The sequence below is a fragment of the Cervus canadensis genome, chromosome 18, assembly GCF_019320065.1.
Source record: "Cervus canadensis isolate Bull #8, Minnesota chromosome 18, ASM1932006v1, whole genome shotgun sequence".
In the NCBI taxonomy this organism is placed as follows: domain Eukaryota; kingdom Metazoa; phylum Chordata; class Mammalia; order Artiodactyla; family Cervidae; genus Cervus; species Cervus canadensis.
This window is the reverse complement of record NC_057403.1, coordinates 35,641,913-35,667,565: the sequence shown is the minus strand read 5'-3', so window position 1 is coordinate 35,667,565 and position 25,653 is coordinate 35,641,913. Positions and strand designations below refer to the sequence as shown.

At 40.3% G+C, this 25,653-nt stretch overlaps 1 protein-coding gene and 1 pseudogene across 3 annotated transcripts in view; one reads left to right on the top strand and one right to left on the bottom strand.

Annotated features, from left to right (window-relative positions):
* The window catches only part of WWP2 (WW domain containing E3 ubiquitin protein ligase 2), a 143,115-nt gene that overhangs the window by 5,943 nt on the left and 111,519 nt on the right, over positions 1 to 25,653 (top strand). For all 3 annotated transcript variants that reach the window (XM_043436578.1, XM_043436577.1, XM_043436584.1), the window contains 3 exons: positions 9,038 to 9,122; positions 17,609 to 17,756; positions 18,110 to 18,231. In XM_043436578.1, the coding sequence (XP_043292513.1) occupies positions 9,053 to 9,122; positions 17,609 to 17,756; positions 18,110 to 18,231 (340 nt within the window). In that variant the 5' untranslated portion in view covers positions 9,038 to 9,052. Of the gene's footprint in view, positions 1 to 9,037; positions 9,123 to 17,608; positions 17,757 to 18,109; positions 18,232 to 25,653 lie in introns of those variants that run through there.
* Positions 12,776 to 12,837, bottom strand: LOC122421810 (annotated as a pseudogene).

Below are 25,653 nucleotides of genomic sequence, written 5' to 3'. Positions count from 1 at the left end.
GGGGCTCACCAGGGGTCTGTGAACATCTGTTGAAAGACTGACTCTGGCTCAGGACTGGTTGGGTTGAATCAAAGGTGTTTGGAAGAGGTACAGTCAGAAGGCCAGATGCCCTCTTGCTGAAGGTGCCCTTGACAGTTATAGCCCCCTGCCATGACCCCGGCAGATACCAAAATCTGCCAATGCTAAGTGAGAAGTGTCAGTCTCAGTTGTATCCGATTCTTTATGAACCCATGCTTCAAGAATCAACCTATCCTGGGAATTCCAGTGGTTAGGACTGGCATTTTCACTGTGGTAGTCCGAGTTCAATCCCTGGTCAGGGAAGTGAGATCCTGCAAGTCGTGCGGCCCAGCCAACTGCAACAACGTAAGAATCAACCCATCCTAATAACACAAACATTGAGTTGTCCATTGGCTGATGAATGGGTAAACAAAATGCAGTCTGTTCTTATAAATGGAATGTTACTCAGCTAGAAAAAGGAATGAAATGCTGATACCTGCTACAGTGTGGGGAACCTTGAAAACATTATGCTAATGAAAGAAACCAGATGCAAAAGGCTACATATTGTTTGATTTCATTTATTTGAAATATCCAGAATAGGCAGATCCAAAGAGACAGAAGAGTTTAGTGGATAGGGACAGGGGAGCAAAGAGGAGTGAGCAGTGACTATTGGTTTCTTTTGGGGTGATGGAAATGTTCCAGAATTCAATAGTGGTGATGGTTGTACAACTCTCTGAATATACTAAAGCTCACCAAATTGTACGCTTTAAAAGGGTGAACTTATGGTACCTGAACTATATTTCAACAAAAACAAAGAGTCAACCATGCATTTTCACTTCTGTATTCTGTCCAGGTCAAGTCAAGAAATTTTTTTCTATTTTGATTGTGCTGGTTCTTCCGTGTGGCACTTGGTCTTCTATTGCTGTGGAGCATGAGCTCAATAGTTGCCCTGAGGCATGTGAGATCTTAGTTTCCCGACCAGGAATTGAATCTGTGCCCGCAGCAGTGAAGGTGCGGAGTCCTAACCTCTGGATTGCCAGGGAATTCTCCAGTCACATCTCTAACCACTATCATCCTCCTCTTTCTCCGCCCTCCAGCAGTACTGGCCCCCTTTTGTTTCTTACATTCTGAAGACAGGGTATCATCTCAAGAGCTTTTGTTCTTGCCCTTTTATCTGCCTGGGATGTTATTTATGTGGTTGCTTTGGGTCTTAGTTGCATCATGCAGGGTCTTCTGTTGCTGCGCATAGACTCTCTAGTTGTGGTGTTTGGGCTCATTAGTTGTGATGCTCTGGCTTAGTTGCTCCATGGCATGGGAGATCCCTGCATAACAAGGTGGTTTCTTAACCACCGGGCCACTAGGGAAGCCCCTGTCTGCTTGGCATGTTCTAAGGCAGATATCCTCTATTCCCTTCTTCAGATCTTTGCTCGGAAGGGAAAACCCCCTTCTCAACGAGACTTGCCTTGTCTGCAGCCTTTAAAATTTTATTTCCAGCTCCCACCACCAAATCCCTGTGTTCCTTCACTGCTTCGTTTTCCCCCATACCTCTTGTCCCTTCTCTAGTTCTCTTGTTTGTTTCCTATTTGGCGTCGCCTCCCCATACATGCCATTTCCCTCAGTGCCCATCTTTTACTGTATAAAGAAGCCAGTGGGTGGAGCTTCATTTATTCCTTCTCTCATGCTCTTTCCTGGTAGCTCAGTGGTAAAAACTCTGTCTGCAATGAAGAAGACACAGGAGACTTGGTTTGATCTCTGGGTCAGGAAGATCCCCTGGAGGAGGAAATGGCAACCCACTCCAGTATTCTTGCCAGGAAAATTCCATGGACAGAGAAGCCTGGCTGGCTACAGTCCATGGGGTTGCAAAGAGTCGGACATGACTGGGCATTCATGCATGCACGTGTGCACACATGCACGCATGCATGCACGCCCTTCCCTCTGTGTAGATATAAGTCTCTGACCTATATAATTTTCCTTCTTTCTAAGGAACTTCTTTTCAGCAGTTTTTGCAGAGCAGGTTTTTGTTTGAGAGTATCACTTTTTCTCCTTCACTTTGAATGGTAACTTCATTGGATGGAAAATTCTAGGTTGGTGGGTTTTTCCTTTTAACACTGTAAATATCCCATTGCATTCTCTTCTTTCTTAAGTTTATTTATTTATTTTTTTATTTTTTAATTAAAAAAAATTTTTTTTATTAGTTGGAGGCTAATTACTTCACAACATTTCAGTGGGTTTTGTCATACATTGATATGAATCAGCCTTAAGTTTATTTTCTGATTTTTGTCTTAAAAAGTCAAATTAACTTTGGTATTTTTGATTCTTATGAGCTTCCTGGATCTGTGGTTTGGTGTATGTCATTAATTTTAGGAAGTTATTGGCCATGTAACTCCAGATATTTCTTTTGCCCCATTCTCTCTTCTGGTATTTTAGTTATGTGTATTTTATACCCTTTAAAACTGTCCCACAGTTCTTGGCAGTTTCTGTTTTTCTTTTTTTCTCTTTGCATTTTAGTTTGGAATGTTTCTGTTAATTTCTTTCCAAGCTTACTGTTTCTTTCCTCAGCCATGTCCAGGCTATTCATGGGCCTGTCAAGGCCTTCTTCATTTCTGTTACCGTGTTCTGCATTTTCTTTGTATTCTTTCTTAGAGTTTCCATGTCTCTGCTTACTATTACCCCTCTGTTTTTCTTACTTTCTTATTTTTTAACCCCTCTGTTTTTAAATGTTGTCTGCTTTTTCCCTTAGAGCTCTTAAGATATTAATAATAGTTATCCTAAATTCCCTGTCTGATCATTCGAAAATCTGTGTCATATCTGAGTCTAATTATATGCTTGCTTTGTCCCTTCACACTATTTTTCCTTGCCTTTTAGTATAGCTTATAATTTCTAGTTGAAAGCCAGGCATGATGTATTAGATAGTAAGACCTGGGGTGAGTGGACAGGCTTTTATCTAGTTGGGCATTTTGTGTAATCTGGCTTGGAGTTGGCTTATATTTAATGACTGAAGTAACTGAAGGTACCTGAAGCTCATAATATGCTAGTATCCTTGTTTTTGTTTCCCTTGTGTCTCTGGTCCTCCTTAAGAACTTTTTCTTAAATAGAGTGTATACCTTTTACCTCTCAACTGTAATCCACTGTTCTTATTAATATTTTGGACCCTTGATATAGTGGCAGAATGTGGGGGAGAGAAAGCATTTTATAATTTCATGGTTGAATCTCATTTTTTTGTTTGTGTTGGGCTGCATGACTTGTGGGATTTTACTTCCCTGACCTGGGCCCTCAGCAGTGAGAGCACAGAGTCCTAACCACTGGACTACTGGGGAATTCCTTAAATCTGAGTCTCTTAATGGGTCTCTGTCCCTGGGCTGTGACCTTTACAAGTGTTTAATTAATTAATTAATTATTCATTCATTTGGCTACGTCTGATCTTAGTTGCAGCACTCAGGATTTTTAGTTGCAGCATGTGGGGTCTAGTTTCTTGACCAGGCTTTGGACCCAGGCCTACCTACCTGCATTGGGAATGTGGAGTCTAAGCCATTGAACTCCCAGGGAAGTCCCTAAACACAGTTTTTATGAAATAATACTTTCCTTTATGTATGATATACTTTTATATTTTCTACTCTGTTATTTTATATTTTATTTTAAAAAGTACTTATTGAGATTTACATAGAGGTGAAGTTCAGAAGACAATGTTTTTTATTTTTTAAGGAAATGTGGGTAGATCTACCACACTTAGTTCCAGCTCCCCTCTTTTTCTCCCAATAAATCCATCACTCCCTTGAATAATGAAATTCTTTGTGCATCTTTAACCTTTGGTCATATTTTAGCATGTTCTCCCTCCTCCCTCTGCCTGTCCCACATTTATGCTAACTCAGTTTTCTTGGGAATGACTTGAATGCAAATACTTTCATCATTATTAGCAGGGGAAAAATTTACTTGAGCATGTAAAGAGTTATTTAGTTGCATTGCTTAGACAGGCGAAGTGTAAAATCGGGATTTCAGGTTTCATAAGCTTCCTAAAGTGGGTGTTAGGAGTTTGGACCTCATGCCCACTGGAACCATGTCCAACATGGGGCCCTGAGACAGAAATTGCAGGTACTTTGGGGTAGGATCTGACTTCCTTCAATAGTGATGGTTATTTGTATTTATACATGGATTGGAAAGGTTCAGTTCGAGACCTACCTTGTAGTGTCAGGGTGGTATCTTGCTAATGGATCTGGAGAGACAGACAAAGCCCTGCGTAAATAACATGAGTTATTGTTAGTAAACAGTGGACTGTAATTATAAAAGGCATTAGAGAAAGAAAACATGGTGGTTTTATCTATTTCTACTGCTTTCCCTGTTGGTTTTGCTCTGAGCTGCCTTTGGAATTTATCTGATTGATTTTGTTTTCGGGCCATGAAGTATAGATCAAGAGGTTTGGTCTTCCTCCCATTTAATAGAACATGAGAGGGCTTTTTGAGTCTCATCCTCCAGAATTCTCTCGAGTTCCATCCAAAGGCTAAAAACAGCTAAAGCTCAGGGAGAACAAGCTAGTTTAAAAACTACACTCAGTCGAGTTGCTTTAGGAGAAAACAAGTCTCAGTAGATGTAAAGATTTTTAAATTATTCTTTTTTTTTTAAAGCCTACAAATAATGGATTTCCAACTTTTAGTGCTTGAAACTCTGTTACTGAAAGCCCTGAGGCTTAATTTACAATCATTAATCGTTCCTTCATTACTCAAGATACCCTCTTTTTTTTTCTTTTTTAAAATTACTGTTAAATTATGAAAAAAGATCAAACATATGAAGTGGTTCGGAGAATAAGATAACAAACAGTCATAAAAGCCACCATCTGGATTTAATGAATATTAACATTTTGCCATATTTGCTTCAATACTTTTTCCTTTAAAGAATGAAATGTGGCAGATACAGTTGAAGTTCCTTTGGTCTCTCTCTGTTCGCGCCAGTTCCCCTGCTCCCTCCTCTGCTCCTCCAGAGGTAAAGTCTGTCCTCAGCTTGATGTGGTTCCTTCGCATCCATGCTTCTGTACTTTTAGTCCATTTATGTGTGTCCACAACAGTAGACACACTTGTTTGGTGTAGGTTCAAATGTATACCAATGGGATTGTCCTATTGGTATGCTGATAATTTTTTTTTTTCTTTTTAGTTCTAGTATTATAGTTTGGTGTTTGTGTGTGAAGGCTGAATTCCTACATTTCAAGAAGTATATAGCATCACATTTTGTAGCTATTTCACAATTTATTCCTTCCTCTCACTGTTGGGCATTTGGGTTATTTATAAATGTTTGCTGTTATGAACATTGCCTTGTTGAACATTTGAAACATGGTTTCTTCTGCACTGGTTGGAAGATTTCCCCCCCACATATACCTAGGGGTGGAATCCTGGGAGGTACAGTTATTGTTGTTGTCACTCAGTTGCTCAGTCATGTCTGACTCTCTGCGGCCCCATGGACTGCAGCAGGCCTGGCTTCCCTGTCCTTCACCATCTCCCAGAGCTTGCTCAAACTCATGTCCATTGAGTCAGTGATGCCATCCAACCATCTCATCCTCTGTCGTCCCCTTCTCCTCCTGCCTTCAGTCTTTCCCAGCCTCAGGGTCTTTTCTAATAAACTGGCTCTTTGCATCAGGGGGCCAAAGTATTGGAGCTTCACCTTCAGCATCAGTCCTTCCAATGAATATTCAGGATGCATCTTTAACTCAATCAGAGTTTGCCAGATACCACTGAATTTTCATTGCTTCCAGAAGTATAGATGGAAGGAGTTGTCATTAACTGAGACACAGAACAGGATTGAGGGCAGATGTCAGAAGCTCAATTTTGTCAATGGACAAGAGGACCTGAGGTTCAAGGGTGAGATTCATACTGGACACAGCCATTTGGGATCATTCACAAAGAGATGGTAGGTAAAACCATGAGATGTGCTGAGATAACCAAGGGGAGACGTGCAAGGGCTAAGCTATGGGACACACGGGTGGTTGAAGGTTCAGGAGCAGAGAAGAAGTCAATGAAGGAGGCTGAGAAAAAGCAGCCTGAGAGGCAGGAAGAGAATCAAGCAGGTGTGGTGTCCAGAGGAGAAAGCATTTAAAGGAAGAAAGAGTCAACCATCCATTTTATCTGAAGCTGCCAATAGGTCATCTAAGACAAGGATTGAGAATTCACTATTGGGTTTAGTACCATGAATGTCTGGTCTCCAGAAGTCTTGATAAGAATAGTTGCAGTATTGTATTCCTGTATGTTACCCATAACATTCCAGAAGTTTCCACTGCTGCTTTACATTTAAGATCGAAGTAAAAATGCCTGTTACAGACTAGCCTAGAGAAACAACTGGCCCCTTAAAATTTTTTTTGGACTGGATATATCTCATAAAGTAGGCAAATGGTTTTGTTTTGTTTTTGCCGAAATCTTGAAGCATAGAATTCATCTGTGGAAAATGTCAAAGTCAATGTGATTTAGCTGTAGCTACATTTAATTCTCATACAAAGGACTTCCATTCTTAGAATAATGTGGTGCATTCATAACCACGTTTTAAGGCTAAACAGCTCTTCAGGAGAGGAAGTTAAGAGAAGAGATCAGATACAAATAGAATGAAAGAAGGTACAAATGATGTTGAATGGAATCGGAATCTCGTAGTGTTCTTTCTTTAAACTGGGGTATAATTGCTTTACAATGTTGTATTAGTTTCTGCTGTACAGTGAAGTGAACCAGCTTTATGTGTACATATATCCTCTCCCTCTTAGACCCCCTCCATCCCAGCACTTTGGCCATCTGCTGCAAAGAACTGGCTCATTAGAAAAGACCTTGATGCTGGGAAAGATTGAGGGCAGACGGAGAAGGGGACGACAGAGGATGGGATGGTTGGATGACATCACCAACTCCACAGACATGGGTTTGAGCAAGCTCTGGGAGCTGGTGATGGACAGGGAAGCCTGGCATGGTGCGGTACATTGGGTTGCAGAGTCGGACACGACTGAGCGACTGAACTGATCCCACCCATGTAGGTCAGCACAGAGCACTGAGCTGAACTCCCTGTATTGTATAGCAGGTTCCCACTAGCTATCTGTTGTACATGTAGCAGTGTATCAATTCCAGTCTCCCAGCTCATCCCCTCCCCCCACCCCATGTCTGCACATCTGCTCTGTATGTCCTCGTCTCTATTCCTGCCTTACAGATTGGTTCATCTGTACCATTTTTTCTAGATTCCATATATATGCATTAATATACAGTATTTGTTTTTCTCTTTTAGCCCTGCTTCACTCTATATGACAGCCTCTCGGTCCATCCATGGCTCTACAAATAGAATATTACTCAGCCAGATAAAGGAATGGAATTGGGTCATTTTTATTTTTGGTTTTTAAATAAGATTTATTTATTTATTTTTGGCTGTACTGGGTCTTCATTGATGCACACGGGCTGCACAAGAGTGAGCAGGGGCTATTCTTCATTGTGGACCACCAGAGAAGCCCTGGTCATAGTGTTTTACAGTAGCTGTTCTTGGGTGTGGTCCTCAGGCCCCTGGTGGCCCCTCATGACTTTTAGGGTTTTGCAAGGTCAAAGCTGTTCTCATGATAACTTTGCCTTCTTTCACTGTGACACATTGGCACTTATGGTGCAAAAGCAAAGGTCAGTGAACATGTTGGTGCCATAGTGTGAATCAGGGCAGTGTGACCAGCCCAGGCTACTGCCACTGTGTTCCTCACCACGACCCACTCAGTAAAGAGGCAAGAAAAAGCCAGTTTCACTTGAAAATGTGCTCGATGAAGCAGTAAAATGACTAATATTCTGTGTGATGAAAATGGAAAATATGCCTAAAACACCTTTTCCTGTGTACCGGAGTATAATGGCTGTGTTGAAAAAAAGCACTTGTATGACTGAATCGAGAGCTGAATTATATAGTTACTTTTCTCATGAAATACCATTTTTGCTTTGTAAAAAAATCAACAGACAAACTAATGTTAATAGATTTGGGAGTTTGGCAGACATTTTCCTGAAGATGAATGAAGTGAGCCTGTCACTTCAAGGAAAACAACTGACAGTACTTGTTGCCAATGATAAAATGTGAGTTTTAAGTGGAAATTAGAAATTTTGGAGCCCTTACATCTACCACAAAAAGCTTAACAGCTTCCCAGCACTCAAAAACTTGTCTGATGAGATCAGCGGTGACATTCACAAATGGGATTTTTTTGGATAGAGTATGATGAAACATGTCAACATTTGGACTATCTACAGACCTCAGTGAACCAATATTTTCCAAATGACGATGTTATGCAATTATATATGAGTAAAAAGATCCATTCAGAAGGCAAGATAGACTTCTGCTTCTAGCCAAGATGGAGTGATGGGTGTACCTTATGGCTGATGTTGTCAATCAAGAATTATTTCATGTGCTTATTGGCCTGGTTCATGTGCACATGCAGGTGATCACAGGGTAGTCAACTGGATAACTGTGGGCCTTTGGAATCAGAAGATGTAGATTGAATCCTGGCCTGTCATTTCCTTGTCCAATAAGCACACTTATTGGTATATCTTCTTTAGAGAAATGTTTATTAAAAGCTTCTGTCCATTTATTTATTTTTGGCTGCACTGGGTCTTTGTTGTGAAATGGGCTTTCTCTGTCATGGGCTTTCTCTAGTTGTGGCAGGCAGGTTTTTCTTGTGGACCACGGACTCTAGAGCTCACCGGCTCAGTAGTTGTGGCGTGTGGGCTTAGTTGCCCTGCAGCATGTGGGATCTTAGTTCCCCTACTTTTGTTTTTTTAATTGATGAACTGTGACTTTACTTATAGAGATATTATTTTAGGCTCTCCCTCCTTAAGACTCAGATGTAGCAGTGCTGTGTCCTCAGCTCATCCAAGTCCTACCAGATTCAGTAGTCATTGCAAGAGAGACAGACAGACATCGCTCGGCCGGAAGCAGCATGGCTGCTGATGACTGCAGTTGCTTGGATGTTGCTATTTTCTTGCTTCTGTCTCTTTAAACTCAGATATTAAGATTGAGCTCAGTTCCTCAGTCTCTTATCAGATGTCCTCTAATCTGCTGCTGTGTCTTTCAGTGTCCTGGTGATGACATGGCATCTGCCAGCTCCAGCCGGGCAGGGGTGGCCCTGCCTTTTGAGAAGTCTCAGCTTATCCTGAAAGGTGAGTGGCACGGTATGAAGTTTATCATTTAAGGCCCAGCCCCATCTTTGGGAAAGAGGTGGAATTATACCACATCTTGGCTTATGAGCAAAACTATTCATCCTTACAGGGTTGTCATATTATAGCTGGAATTCTTAATTTTTTAAAGAATTAAATTAAAACATTTTTTTTGGCTGTACCACGCAGCATGTAGGGTCTTAGTTCTCTGACCAGGGATCGAATGTGCACCCCCTGCATTGGAAGTGTGGAGTCTTAAGCACTGAATTACCATGGAAATCCCCTAAAGTTGGACTTCTTGCAGAAGAAGGAAAAAAAGGAACTTTTCAGAAGAATTATACAAAATGGCAGTTCCTTCCCTCCCCAGGGCTCTTTTCTATCTACGCTCATCCCCTTGGTGAGCTCATCCAACCATATCACTTTAAGGTGTCACCAATAATAAGATTACTGCCACATTTGTACCTCCAGCCTGGCCTTGTTTCTGACCTCCAGGTTTGTATATCCAGTAGCCCATTTGTCATCTCCACCAGAACGCTTAGTAAACATCCAAAATGTGACATGCCTGGAACTGACCTCCTGATTTTTTTTCCTCAAAATCCTGTTTTCAGCAAATCTGCTTATGTCTATCCTCAAAACTGGGGCCATGTTCAGCCACTTCTCACCACCCCCACCGTCCCACCAGCTGGCATCATCTCCACCTTAGATTAAGGCAGAAGCCTCCCAACCCGGCTTTCTGCTTCTTCCCCTTGCCCCACTTCATTCTGTTGATCACACAACAACCCGTGATCTCCTTAAAATGGAAGCCAGCTCCTGTCACTCCTCTGCTCAAACATATCAAGGACTGTTTCCCTCATTCAGTGTACAAGTTGAAGATCCCACGTAATACGACCCCTGCCACTCCTCATTTCTGTTCCACGTTGACTCCACTCTGGCTAGACGCACAGGTCCATGTGGACCTCCCTTGCTATTCATGGCCCCTGCCAGGCACGCTCCCATCCCTAGGCCTTTGCACTTGCTATCCTCTCTGAGTGAAATAACCATTTTGACCCAGTTATCTACCTGGTCTATATCCTTACTTTCTGCAGGTCTTTACCCCAAAGTCACCCTGTTCAACTAGGCCTTCCCTGACTCCCCCATCTGAAGACCCCCATCTTGATTTCTTCATGTCTCTCCTCTTTTTGCTACTTTATCTTTTTCTTCTCAGCCCCTGGTAGTATTTAACATTCTACCTGTATTTTATTTTTTTACAAATGTTCATTTATTTGGCTGCACAGGGTCTTAGTTGTGGCACTTGGGAGAAGGATTAGAGTGAACTGCCAGGGTTTTGAATTTGAGATTACAGTTTGTACTGCCTTATCTAGTAATTAGCAGGACTAGGTCAAAACAGAAGCCTGCCCATGGAAACCTGCGATATCCTGAGGTCCCTCTTTTGGGGCCATGTTACTCAGGAACACAACACACTGACTTCTAAAGGTTTCTCTGTTGCCTTTCCCCCGTGTGTATTTTCTTACTAGTGTGGCGAGAACTAACTTGATAATACAGGTGCATCTCATCATACATGCACTTAAGCTATAGGAACTTGGTAATACTGACCAGGAAAATGGTGGGGGAAAGAGAGAAGGATAAAAATAGCAACTTAAACATTGTGGGTGGTTCTTCCTCCCATGTATTTCATGGATGGAGCCTCAGGTATAATTAGGGAACTGTGGCCTGTTGTTCCCTCTATCTGCCTTAGTTCTCTGTGCCTCTCCATCGTGTAGTCCTAGAGATTTTTAAAAAACTTTATTGGAGTGTAGTTGATTTACAATGTTGTGTTGGTTTCCTAAACCAACACGTAAACATAACAGTTATACATAAACATATATCTACTCTTTTTTTTCTTTTAATTTCTTTAATTGGAGACTAATTACAATATTGTGGTGGTTTTTGTCATACATCGACATGAATCAGCCATGCGTGTCCCCCATCCTGAACCCCCCTCCCCTCTCCCTCCCTACCCCATCCCTCTGGGTTGTCCCAGAGCACTGACTTTGAGTGCCCTGCTTCATGCATCGAACTCGCACTGGTCACCTATTTTACATATGGTAATATACGTGTTTCAATGCTATTCTCTCAAATGATCTCACCCTTGCCTTCTCTCACAGAGTTCAAAAGTCTGGTCTTTACATCTGTGTCTCTTTTGCTGTGTTGCATATAGGGTCGTTGTTACTGTCTTTCTAAATTCCATATATATGTGTTAATATGCTGTTTGGTGTTTCTCTTTCTGACTTACTTTGTATGATAGGCTCCAGTTTCATCCACCTCATTGGAACTGACTCAAATGCATTCTTTTTTTTATAGCTGAGTAATATTCCATTGTGTACATGTACCACAGCTTCCTTATCCATTCATCTGCCGATGGACATCTAAGTTGCTTCTATGCCCTAGTTGTTGTAAACAGTGCTGCAGTGAACATTGGGATACACGTGTCTCTTTCAGTTCTGGTTTCCTCGGTGTGTATGCCCAGCAGTGGGATTGCTGGGTCGTTTGGCAGTTCTATTTCCATTTTTTTAAGGAATCTCCACACTGTTCTCCATAGTGGCTGTACTAGTTTGCATTCCCATCAGCAGGGTAAGAGGGTTCGCTTTTCTCCATACCCTCTCCAGTACTTATTGTTTGTAGACTTTTTGATGGCAGCCATTCTGACCAGCATGAGATGGTGCCTCATTGTGATTTTGATTTGCATTTCTCTGATAATGAGTGATGTCAGCATCACTCATGTGTTTCTTAGCCATCTGTATGTCTTATTTGGAGAAATGTCTGTTTAGTTCTTTGGCCTACTTTTTGATTGGGTCATTTATTTTTCTGATATCGAGTTGCATGAGCTGCTTATATATTTTGGAGATTAATTCTTTGTCAGTTGTTTCATTTGCTATTATTTTCTCCCATTCTGAAGGCTGCCTTTTCACCTTGCTTATAGTTTCCTTTGTTGTGCAAAAGCTTTTAAGTTTAATTAGGTCCCATTTGTTTGTTTTTGTTTTTATTTCCATTACTCTGGAAGGTGGGTCATAGAGGATCTTGCTATCATTTATGTCAGAGAGTGTTCTGCCTATGTTTTCCTCTAAGAGTTTTATAGTTTCTGGTCTTACATTTAGATCTTTAATCTATTTTGAGTTTATTTTTGTGTATGGTGTTAGAAAGTATTCTAGTTTCATTCTTTTACAGGTGGTTGACCAGTTTTCCCAGCATCACTTGTTAAAGGGATTGTCTTTTTGCCATTGTATTTTTTTGCCTCCTTTGTCAAAGATATGGTGTCCATAGGTGCATGGATTTATCTCTGGGCTTTTTATTTTGTTCCATTGATCTATATGTCTGTGTTTGTGCTAGTACCATACTGTCTTGATGGCTGTAGCTTTGTAGTATGGTCTAAAGTCAGGCAGGTTGATTCCTCCAGTTCCATTCTTCCTTCTCAAGATTGCTTTGGCTATTTGAGGTTTTTTGTATTTCCATACAAATTGTGAAATTATTCTAGTTCTGTGAAAAATACCATTGGTAGCTTGATAGGGATTGTGTTCAGTCTATATATTGCTTTGGGTAGTATACACATTTTCACTATACTGATTCTTCCAATCCACGAACATGGTATATTTCTCCATCTATTTGTGTCATCTGATTTAAGAAATATGGACTGCTTCATGAATTTGTGTGTCAGCCTTGTGCAGGGGCCACGCTAATCTTAGTATATGGGCTGCTAATGCGAGCACTATCCACTCTTTTTAAAGATTGTTTTCCTATATAGGTCATTACAGAGTGTATTGAGTAGTATTCCTTGTGCTATAAGTAGGTCCTTATTAGTTATCTCTTTTATATATAGTAGTATGTATATATGTCAATCCCAGTCTCCCAGTTTACCCTTCCCCTAGTCCTAGAGTTTTAAAATCAAATTTTAAAGACACCAAGGCCCTCAAATGTAAGCCAACTATTTTATCTGATATTTAGCTGAAGGAACACCAAAAACAGCACAGCAAAGCAAAAATCTGGCTGTTTGGAATCTATTGAAGGATAATATGCCACCCTCTCTTCTGTTGCCTTCCTAAGAGTTCTTCAGGGATGTCATTTTGGAAATATGTGATTTTTACCTTATTTGTTAACTTTAAAATTTAAATGCTATGTGAAGATTTGACTCCATGTGTAAGAAACTGGCATTTTATATTTCCTCAAATAGTGAATAAATAAACTGTAGATGAATGTGAGACCTTTATTTTGACTTATCTTTTAAGAACAAGAAACATTCAAAATACCATTTTAAACATTCAAAATTAATTAATTATAAATTATTGAAAGGAAATGTATCTTTACAGTGAAGTGACCTGGCAAACTGGGCCCACATTAACCACAGGATCAAAATTAGCATCCCCAATAAGGGGATTGCCTGGTGTATACAGTAAGTCTACATCCTAACCTGCGTGGTTAAGGCTTCCCTGGTGGCTCAGAGGTTAAAACGTTTGCCTGCAATGCAGGAGACCTGGGTTCGATCCCTGGGTCCCTGGGTCGGGAAGATCCCCTGGAGAAGGAAATGGCAACCCACTCCAGTATTCATGCCTGGAGAATCCCATGGAGGGAGGAGCCTGGTAGGCTACAGTCCATGGGGTCGCAAAGAGTTGGACACGACTGAGTGACTTCACTCACTTGGCTAATTCAGGATTCAGGAAATTCAGGAACCTGCGTGGTTAGTATTCTTGACAAAAATGTTCAATGTGCATCTAACCACGAGGGAACAATCAGAAAAATGCAGGATTCAGTGTGTTCTATGAGACATCTGGTGGAAGTCTTTAAAAATCATTGTCATGGAAGAAAAAAAAAAAATCATTGTCATGGAAGAAGAAGGGAGTGCATTCTAGGTGTTAAAAGATTAAGGAGACAGCAACTGAAAATAATTTATGCATCTTGATTGGATCCTGGGTTGGGGGAAAAACAGCTTTAAAAATATATTTAGAATAATTGGGGAGATTTGAATATGGAATGGATATCAAATGAAGGAGGGAGTGACTGTACATTTTTTTTTAAGTATGATAACAGTGGGGTAGAGGTGGGGTGGGAGAATGTCCTTATTGTTAGCAGTTGCTTTCTGAAAGTAATTTGGGCTGATCTGTCATGAAGTCTACAACTTACTTTCAAATAGTTTACCAAAAAATTAAAATGTGTGGATATATATGTATATACGTACACATACAGACATAGATGTCTTACATCTGTATCTTTTGCTATCCAATAGGTTAGAAAGTGTAGCCACAAATAACTATTTACATTAAAATTCAAATTAAATAAAATTTAAAGCTCAAATCCTCAGTCTCACTAGCATAGTTTAAGTGCTTTGTATCCATGTGTATATTGCAGCAGTGTATTGAACAGTGATGGAGCGGATATTTTCATTATTGTAGAGGTTCTCTGGGTAGCATTGGTGATGGTCACAGAGAGGGGGAAAAAAGTGAATGTAGCAAAATGATAACAATTGGTGAAGAGTATGCTATTATTTTTCTTCAGTTTTTCTGTAAATTGGAAACTTCATGGTAAAAACACTAACTACACTATGTGACAGAGAAGGCAATGGCACCCCACTCCAGTACTCTTACGTGGAGAATCCCAGGGACGGGGGAGCCTGGTGGGCTTCTGTCTGTGGGGTCGCACAGAGTCGAACACGACTGAAGCGACCTAGCAGGAGCAGCAGTACACTATGTGATCTTAGCTTGCGTTGGGACTAGAAAAAAATCTTTCCTTTTCTCTTTTGCTATAATGGACATCGATAAGATAATTTGCAAAATTTGAATAATGTCTGTACCTTAGATAATAGTACCTTAGATAATAGATAATAGTACAATGTTGATAATTATACTATGGTTCTGTTAGAAAATGTCATAGTTATTAGAAAAGACAGCTTGAAATATTTAGGACTAAAGGGGCATAGTGTCTACAACTCACTCTTCAATTCAGTTCAGTTCAGTCGCTCAGTCGTGTCCGACTCTTTGCGACCCCATGAATCACAACACGCCAGGCCTCCCATCACCAACTCCCGGAGTTTACTCAAACCCATGTCCATCGGGTCGGTGATGCCATCCAACCATCTCATCCTCTGTCGTCCCCTTCTCCTCCTGCCCCCAATCCGTCGCAGCATCAGGGTCTTTTCCAATGAGTCAGCTCTTCGCATGAGGTGGCCAAAGTACTGGAGTTTCAGCTTCAGCATCAGTCCTTCCAATGAACACCCAGGACAGATCTCCTTTAGGATAGACTGGTTGTTTTAGTTAAAAATGAGTATGTGTATGAGAGAAAATCAAGGGAGAAAAAGAGAATGATAAAGCAGATACAGTGAAAAGTTAATGTTTGGTGATTCTGGGTGAAGGGTTTATAAGAATTCTTTGTGTTAGTCTCACAACTTTTCTAAACGTCTGAAATTATATATATATGTATATACACACATTTTATATATATATATGTGTGTGTGTGTATATATATATATTTTTAAGTAAATACTAAAAAACAAGGACCAGAACTTCTCTGGTGGTCCGGTGGCTAAGACTCCGTGTTCCCAGTGCCGGGAGCCTGGGTTCCATCTCTGATCCAGGGAACTAGATCCCACGTGCTGCAACTAAGACCTAGCGCAGCCAAATAAATAAATATTTAAACAAACAAAAAACAAGGGCCAAAAGGAAGCATGATGGCAGAGTTCACAGAACTGGCCCGGGAGCTGGGAGACTTGGTTCAAGGTTGAGCACTGCTCTGAGTAGCTCTCTGATTTTGGATACATTGTCTTACCTCTCTGGATCTTAGTTGGCCCAACTGTTAAATAAAAGGCTTAAACTTGTTGATTTCAAAGAAACTGTCTTGCTCTAAATGGTAGGACTCTGCAAGTAGTCCCTGTTTTCTTTTTAGATTTAAGGGTCTGCATGCAGAGCTACTCTCACCCCGCTAGGTGGCCTCAGTTAACCTCGATCTCTGTGTAGTAGTCTCATGTTCCCACTCTGGGCCACATTTCCCGGTACTACAACCTTTTTTCCTAGGACCATCCATTGTTGCTTCTGAAACTCCACCACAGCTTCGTTGCTGTTGTTCCTTGACTTCTCTCTCCTGTTTTCTGGGGCCTGGAGAAGACAAGGATTGCTAGGAGAGAGTCAGAGGTGGCTTTGCCCTGTCCCGGTTGTGGACCCTTAAAGGATTGCCACCCCTCAGAAGGATCTGGGAGGGAGAAGGATGCTAACTTTTGGTGGGAGCTCAGGCAGTCTTGTCATCACTGGTGAGGATCGTCAGTTATATCTTCTGGTTTGGGGCATAGGGTAGAAGCCAGGTAGATGGGTTTTGTCCTAGTGACCTGGAGTTTCCACTGTGACTGATACATAGTATAAGAGGAGCTTGTCTAGCATCCAGCCCTGGGCATATGCTTGCTTAGGTAGTACTGAGTCCCTGGCTAGCCAGTACCATGTGAGCATCAGAAATGCTGCCACACAAGGAAATGAACAGAAGAGGAAATGCAGATGGTTAACAAGTACATGGGAAAAATATTCAATCCGGCTAGTGACTGAAGAAGCAAATGAGAACAAATAAGCAAAGTCCGGTCATGACGTACGGCATGGTGTGGAGTTGGGCAGCCAGAGGCACATCCTGGCTCGAAGCTCCTGAATGTGTAGCCTGGGGAAGTGACCTAGTTTCCCCAAGCCTGTGTCCTCATGGGGGGAAATGGAGTGATGATGTTATTTCCTGCCTCACTGTAAGGATTCGGTGAGATAACATGTGCACAGCATAGTATCTGTAATAAGTGCTCATTAACTCTTAGCTGTTATCTTTATGCTGTTTTTTTTGATTTGTGAAGAGTGAAAAAAAAAACAGTGCTCAGTGCTATGCAGTGTTTGGTGAAATAGATATGTTCCTATAGTACTGATGGGTATCTACGTGGGTTTAGAAAGGAATTGAGTGCTTTTAAGAACTTTTTTAAAGTTTTTTTTAAACATTTTTTAATGTTCATATCCTTTGGAAGAATATTCAGAAATGCATGCAGATACTTTATACATTTGTGGTCGTTTTCCCTGAGCCAAAAAGTTGGAGGCAATTTATTCAAAAATGGAAGAATAGTTCACTAATGGCATATCCTTATAAACGGGCTTAGGTTGTAGCTTTTGAAATGAATTTTGGGGGGAGAGGAGTTTTTAAGGATTTAGGGACATAGGAGATGAAAGTCCAGAAAAAGTCTGTATTTACCAGATATCAGAAAAAGTCTGATATCACTTAATGATAATCATCCCAGTGTTTTCAGGTTAAGAGTGATTTTTTTCCTTATCTTCTTTGCTTGTGCTATATATATTTTTATATCCTTACATTTAAAAAAAGTCTTTTTAGAGTGAGGAAAAAGCAAAATTTCTTTTTTTAAAGGAAACAACAAAAAAGAGGGAGAACATGTGCCACAGGGGGGCAGTTGGGAGCCCTCTGACTCATCCTTGACTTTTTCTGTCTTTCCCGGCCAGTGGTGTCAGCAAAGCCCAAGGTGCATAGTCGTCAACCTCGAATTAACTCGTTTGTGGAAGTGGCCGTGGATGGACTCCCCAGTGAGACCAAGAAGACTGGAAAGCGAATTGGGAGCTCCGAGCTTCTGTGGAACGAGATCATCATTTTGTAAGAGAAAACCCCTTCTCTCCGAATGCAGCTCCCCCGGGAGAGGTCAAGATGGGGGTTGTGGGAGATCCAGGTTTTGTCTATCAGCCTCTAGTTCTCTGCCTTGGGTACCCAGGCACCTTCTCTTTAGGTGTTTTTACATCGTTGAGCTCACAGAGCATTCATTGTTTGCTAGATGGTTACAGGGTCAGCTTGGGTGGGGGTGGGGTGGGGAAGGGTATCTGTGACTGTCTTCCTCTGTGAGGTCCCCTCCTCATCTCTAAGATGACAGCAGTATAATTTCTCTGCCTTCTTCTAAGTTACAGGAATGACTGGTCTGCTTGGATGTGATGAATCAAGTATTTGTTTTCCAGGAATGTCACAGCCCAGAGTCATTTAGACCTGAAGGTCTGGAGCTGCCACACCTTGAGAAATGAACTGCTAGGCACCGCCTCCGTCAGCCTCTCCAATGTCCTGAAGAACAATGGGGGCAAAAGTATGTATGGTGTAGGCTTGGCTGACGTGATTCACTTGTGGGTGTGGGGAAGGGATATGAAGGCGGGGATCTTTCTCACATGGCAGATAAACATGGTTGGTACCGTGTCCTCCCGGACCAGGGGCTGCAGTGACTCTGCTCCCTAGAACTCCCTGGAGTTCTAGGAAAGCTGAGGGCTACCCTCTGCCTCTACTGTGGGACTCAGTCCCCGTGGTCCAGGGCCCTTCCTGGTGGGATGCAGTGACGTGTCCCTCTTGATCTTTCCTCAGGGATGTCTGTACTCTCCGTCTGCCCCTGCCCCTCTTTTCCTAATGTGTGATGTGTAGAATCAGACTGTTGAATGCCTCCAGCCTAAATCATTATTTTCCCAGTCTGATCCCTCAAACAGAACAAAGGAGCTCCATGCGTGTGTGTGTGTCTGTGTGTGTGTGCACGTGTGCGTTTGTGTCTGCAAGGGATGGTGTTACAAATGGTGCCCTGTGCAGGCATTTGATAAACATTTCCTGGGTATTGGAATGTGATGGAAGCTCCATCATGACTATTCAATGTGTCTCTGCTACACAGAGATCTAAATCCTAACGTCTGTTTATTGCTGTTTGTGGTCAGTGGAGTAGCTCGTGGTTGTGGCATCTGGACCCTCCCTCATAAAGCCTCTATTCAGAGCAACACCAGATGTGGTGAGGGAATGCCACAGAAAGAAAGGCTCCTTCTTCTCTTGATGTCTGCTGTCTAGCAAATATTTTCTGAACGTGGATGTAGCTTGAGAGAGAGGTAGGGGAGGGGAGCGTGGAGATTCAAGGGTCTCCCCTTTTTGAGCCTGTCCTTTCTGATGGGCCTCTTGAGTGCTGTGCGAGGCTCCCCCAGTCTCTCCCTTTCTGCTGGGCACACAGTGACGTGGTGCGTCCACTGTGGGTTCGGGAAGCATCTAAAATCAGGGCCTGCCTCTGTTCTAATTCGACAGGGAACCACCCCTGCTCTGTCTTCTGAGTTGGTCTTTATTTTCCCACACGCTAGTCTACCTTTTATAATTTGATTCTCAAGGGTAATTATGTTTACTGTGTCATTTGGAAATGTACTTCTGGGCGTTCTCCCATTAGGATCCTCAGCCGACATGCGTGTGTTTTTTCTCTCCTTTTTCTTGTGTCCAGTCGGCGTCCTTTTGCTTTCAATGGCAAAGGTAACTGTAGAAAAGTTGGGACTTACACAAAAGCACAGACACACAAAGAAAATAAATTCTACTGAAAGCACAGTACCTAGTGATAATTATTGTTAACTTTTTGATATATACCATTGCGAGGTGTTTTTTTTTTCCCATGTATACAGTGTCTTAATATTTAAGATGTCAGTGAAACAAAATTGAGATCATACATGATCATATTATTTTGCAACATGCCTTTTTTTATCTTCAGAATTTATTAATATAGAGACTTCCTTGATGGTTCAGTGCTTAAGACTCTCTGCTTCCACTGTAGGGAAGTCTTAAGTAGGAGGCATGGGTTCAATCCCTGGCCGGGGAACTAAGATCCTCATGCTGAATGGTATAGCCATAAAAATAAATTAGAATGTGTTAATATATCTTTATTTTAATTGTGATAAAAAACACATAACATAAAACTCACCTTCTTAACAATTTAAAATGTCGAGTTGAGTGTCATTAACTTCATTCACATGATTCTGTAGCCATCATCTCCATCCATCTCCAGAGCTTTTTCATCTTGCCAGACTCGAACTCTGTACCCATTAAACAGCAACTTCCTCGATTCCCTCAACCTCCACCATTCTACTCTCTGTCTCTTTGAATCTAGACATTGCCTATAAGTAGAATCATGCCCTAACCATCTTTCACTCAGCATAATGTCCTTAAGGCTCATTCACGTGGCGTGTATCAGAACCACCTTTTCTCTCTTTTTTTAAAATTTATTTTAATTATCTTGGTCAAGCTGTGTGGCTTTCAGGGTCTTAGCTCCCCAACCAGGCATTGAACCCGTGCCCTCAGCAAGGAAAGCGCAGAGTCCTAACCACTGGACCATCATGTATTTCCCTGGAATCACCTGTTTAATATTGAATAATATTCCATTGTATGGATACACCACATTTTGTTGATCCATCCATCCATTAAAGGACACTTGAACCACTACTTTTTTTCCTGTAGTGAACAGTGCTGTTGTGAACATGGGTATGCAAATATCTCTTCAAGTCCATGCTTTCAGTTCTTTTGGAAATATATTCAGAAGTAGAATAGCAGGATCATGTGGTAATTCTCTTAATTTTTTGAGGAACTACCATACTGTTTTCTGTCACTGCTGTACTATAAAATATATCAATGTAACTTTAATTGTTCTTCAAAAGCCAATTTTTTTTTTCAAAAGTCAATTTTTGATGTCTGTCTGGTAGTCGTCTGTCAGATGACTATGTGAAAATTTAAGGTTGAGCACTTGAGTAATTTTCAGTGGTCACAGATAATTTTCACAGTCACAGATAATGCCATGATGGGACTCTTATGAGTTTACAGAGTTTTGTACCAGTTGTTGAAAATTTGTGTTAAATTACTGAACGCTGACTTGCTGGGTTTAAACATTTTTCAAGGCTTTGGACACATATTGCAAGATTACTCTCCAGAGAAGTTCTCCCTGTTTATCCTGCCATCAGTTGTTGCCGACATGGCTGCTTTCTATTGTACTTTGGCATTTCTTGGATTTGTTTGTAAGAAGAAAAAATATGTGTGTGTGTGTATTTGATAATTAACATTATGCCAGATTTGCTTCATCTATTTATTTTTGGCTGCAGTATTTTATTATTTATTTATTTAATTATTATTACTTAAAAATAATTTTATTTATTACTTCTTTTATTTTTGGCTGTGCTCGGTCTTCGTTGCCGCGCAGGGGGCTCTAGTTGTGACGAGCAGTGGCTACTCTCTAGTTGCAGTGTGCGGGCTTCTCATGGCAGAGGCTTCTCTTGTGGCTTCAGTCGTTGTGGAACTCGGGTTTAGTTGCTCCTTGGCACGTGGGATCTTCCTGGACCAGGGACTGAACTGATGTCCCCTCCATTACAAGGTAGAATCTTAAACACCGGACCACCAAATCAGCCTTGGCTTCAGTATTTTAAAGTAAATTACAGATGTTTCAAGCTCTTATCCTAGATTCTTCAGCATGCATCTCATTAAAAAAGGACTTTTTTTTTTTTAAACATAATTACTTTTTTTCTTTTTACAAAAGTACCATTGTCACATCTGGCAATATTTACATAAATTCTTCATTATCAACTAATACCCAGTTCATATTTGATTTCACTGTTTATCTCAAGGTGTTGTTTTACAGTTGGTTTCCCTGAACCCGGATTTGGGCAAGGTCCCCTCACTCATTTTGGCTGTTATGTTTTCGAAGTCCCTCTACTGCCACTCCACTTTTTTTAAGGCTGTGATTTACTCCAGGAGACAGAATGTTTTTTAAAAGTGTGTTTTTTGCCTTATTAATGTCCTTTGCTCATTTTTATACTGAAATTTACTTATACTGCATTTATTTTATTTATACTGCATTTTAAATTTATTTATACTGCATTTTTCTGTCTTGATTTTGAAAGAGCTCTTTATATATTAAGGCTGTTATTCTTTGTCTTATAATTTTTGTTTTCCCAGTTTATCATTTGCATTTTAATTTTGCAATCTTTTTTTTTAACATTTTTTCCATACAGATGTTTTAAACATTTTGTAGTCATATCTGTCACCTTTTATGTTTTCAGCCTTTCTTTTATGTTTTGAAAGACTTTCCCTTATTCTGAGAACAGGTAAATGATTACCTCTATTTTCCTCTAGTTTACTGTAATTTTGTTTTTTTAACCTAATTCTCCATCCAAATGAATTTATTTTTGTGTTCACTGTGAGTAGGGATATAATTTATTTTTTATTCTATTTTTTAAAAAACTGTAATGTAATTGCTTTACAATGTTGTGTTAATTTCTGCTGTACAACAACATGAATCAGCCATTTGTATACATATATCCTCTCCCTCTTGATAAGGATCTAATTTAATTTTTCCAAATATTTAACTGATTACTTTAGCACTGCTTATTGAATCTATATCCCCAGTGACTTGAGTTGCTACCTTAAGCATATATTAAAAACATATGTATATCTGGGCCTTTATGTTTCATTTGTTGTTTAGTTTCTAAAATATCTATTTATGTATTTGCTCTGATCTTAGTGGCAGTGCATGGAGATCTTTTAGTTTCGGCTCGTGGGATCTAGTTCCCTGACCAGAGATCAAACCCGAGTCTCCTGCATTGGGAGCTTGGAGTCTTAGCCACTGGACCACCAGGGACGTCCTTGTTTGTTTTTTTAATTGGCCTTTTTAAATCACTCTGTCTTAGCTGTTATAACTGACAGTTCAAGTTTCTCTTCTTTTCAAAATCTTCCTGCCTTTTTTCTTTGCATGGATGATACCATCACATGAACTTTATTTTATTGGGTTCTCCCCTCTTTCTATTCTCCTACCCCAAATCCCTTGAGATTTTGTTGGAATCCTGTCATATATAAAGTTTCCTTTATGGAGAATTTTAATACTGATTCTTCCTGTTTAGGAACATGGAATGTCTTTAAATTCACTCAAATCATTTTGATGTTATCTTCAGATAGATTCTTTTAATTTTTAAAGAAGCTTTGATATTATTTTCAGTGGGATCATTTCCTACTTTGTCTTTTGACTTAATGTTTATTATTGCTATGTGTGACTATCAGTGTCTGTATTTTTTATAGTCAGTAAGTTGCCGACTTCTTAGTATAGACTTTCAACAGTTTCTTTTGGATTTTTTTGGTAGACATTTTTTTTTTTAATGTGGGCCATTTTTAAAGTCTTTATTGAATTTGTTACAATATTGCTTCTGTTTTTCTGTGTTTTGGTTTTTTTGGCCATGAAGCATAGGGTATCTTAATTCCCTGACCAGGGATCAACCCATACCCACTGCACTGGAAGGCAAAGTCTTAACCACTGGGCCACGAGGGAAGTCCTTTGGTAGATGTTTATATGGTTTCTAAGATCGATAATTTTGCTCCTCCTAGGAGTTAATTATACTTCTTTTTCTTGTCAATTGCTTTGCATACAACTTCCTGCTTTAGTGGCAATGGAATAGGTATCCTTTCCTGTTTAATAACCAAGCTCATAGTGACTTCTTCAGGTATGAGGTTGAGGATTAGTTGGTAACCTGTCTTCTTGGTTTATTAATCATTGTTGTCTTTAAAAAAAAAATCTAGATGGGGTTTGCAAATAGTTTTTAGCAAATAGTTTTTAAGTGGCCATTGGGATAATTACATGATTTTTCTCCTTTCGATGTATTATATTAATTTCCATGTAGTAACAACCTTAGAATTTCTAGAATATACCTAATTGCTCATGGTAGATTATTCCTTGAAAATTTTGTTAGAATTGCTTCTTCATATTTTATTTGGGAGTTTTCCATCTATATTCATGAGTGACATTTGTTTGTAGTTTTGTACTATTTTTGTCAGCTTTGGAATTGAGGGTAGGCTAATTTTATAAAGTAAATTGAAGTGCTTTCCAACTTTGGGAATAGACTCTATAACATGGGAATTATCTGTTCCATGAGTGCAGGAAAGAGCTCACCCATAAAACCAACTAGGTCTGGCAACTTTCTCTGAAATAATTCTTTGATGACTTTTTCAGTCTTTTTCCCCCATAATGATTGGTTTGTTCAGCTTTTCTGATTTATCTTGTGTCAATTTTGTTAATTCATATTTTCTGAGAAAACCATTTCATGAGATATTCAAATTATTAATATAAAGATTTTAGATAGCATTCTCATTTTAAAAAATGTTTCTAATTTTTCTCACTTAAAAATGTTGATACTTGTGTGAAAGTCGCTCAGTTTTGTCTGGCTCTTTGTGACCCCATGTGGACTATACAGTCCATGGAATTCTCCAGCCAGAATACTGGACTGGGTAGCCTTTCCCTTCTCCAGGGAATCTTCCCAACCCAGGGATCGAACCCAGGTCTCCCGCATTGCAGGCGGATTCTTTACCAGCTGAGTCACAAGGGAAGCCCAAGAATACGGGAGTGGGTAGCCTATCCCTTCTCCAGGGGATCTTCCCAACCCAGGAATTGAACCAGGGTCTCCTGCATTGCAGGCAGATTCTTTACCACCTGAGCTATGATATTTGTGTATTTTTTCCCAATTTTTTTCCTCTTGCCTGGCATAAACATTTTTGTTTTAATTTTTGGCTTTTGATTTATTTTTTCACAAGACCGCTATTGTATTTGGCCTTATCAATTATATTGTATTTTCTAATGTTAATTTCCATTTTTAACGTTAACTTTATTCAACCCTTTGCTCTAGATTTGCCTTATTTATTCAGTTAATCATTTGTAGCTGTTTGAGTTGAAAACTTAGTGCCTTTACTTTTGTCCTGTCTTATTTAATAATGAAAACATTCTTGCTTTATTCGTGCTTTTGATTTTCTTTCTCCTTTGGTATTCAAGTTGTTTTTTTCTTTTAAACGTGCACGAATCTTAAGTGAGACAGCTCAATGAGTATTTACGTATGTCCACATCTGTGTAATGACCCCTCAGATCAAGAGAGAGAACTTTCCTAGGACTCCAGGAGTCTCCCCATGTCCCTTCCTTGCCCTGCCCTGAGATAACCACTATTCTGAATTTTATCTTTATTGAATCGTTTTGCCTGTTCTTGAATTTTGGTATCACTGAAATTAGCTAATATGTTTTCTTGTGCCTGGCTCTTCATTATATCTGTGAAATTCATCTGTGCTTTTGTGTGAAATGAGAGTTGTTGTTGTTGTTGTTTTCTTTACTAGGGTGTGGTAACCTACTGTATGAATATACTACAGTTTATTTGTCTTGTCTCCTGTAGGTAGACATTTGAGTTACTTCTAGTTTTTAGCCATCATGAGCAATACTGCTGTGAACATTCTTTTTTTTTTAAATTTTAAATCTTATATATTTATTTGGCTGCACATGGTCTTAGTTGTAGCACGAGGACTCTGCAGTCTTCGTTGTGGCATGTGGGGTCTAGTTCTCTGACCAGGAATTGAACTCGAGCCCGCTGCATTGGGAGTTTGGAGTCTTAGCCACTGGACTACTGGGGAAGTCCCCTGCTGTGGACATTCTTATACATATGTTTTGGAGGACGCAGGCACTGTTAAATCTGTCTACCTGTCTGTCTCTAGCTTGTGGACTTGGTTCATAGGGTGGGTGTCTGTTTAGCTTTAGTGGAGACTATCTGCTGGTGAACTGTTTGCCATCCCTTGTGTTTTGCCGGTTCTACTCCTTTTTTTGTAATTGCTATTGCGACTTTCTGTTTGAGCCCAGAGCGATTCAGGAGGGTGTTTTCTGTGGCTCCCAGGAGCTGTGTTGCTTATGGCAGTGGCTGCAGCTCCTGCTGCTCTTGCTGACA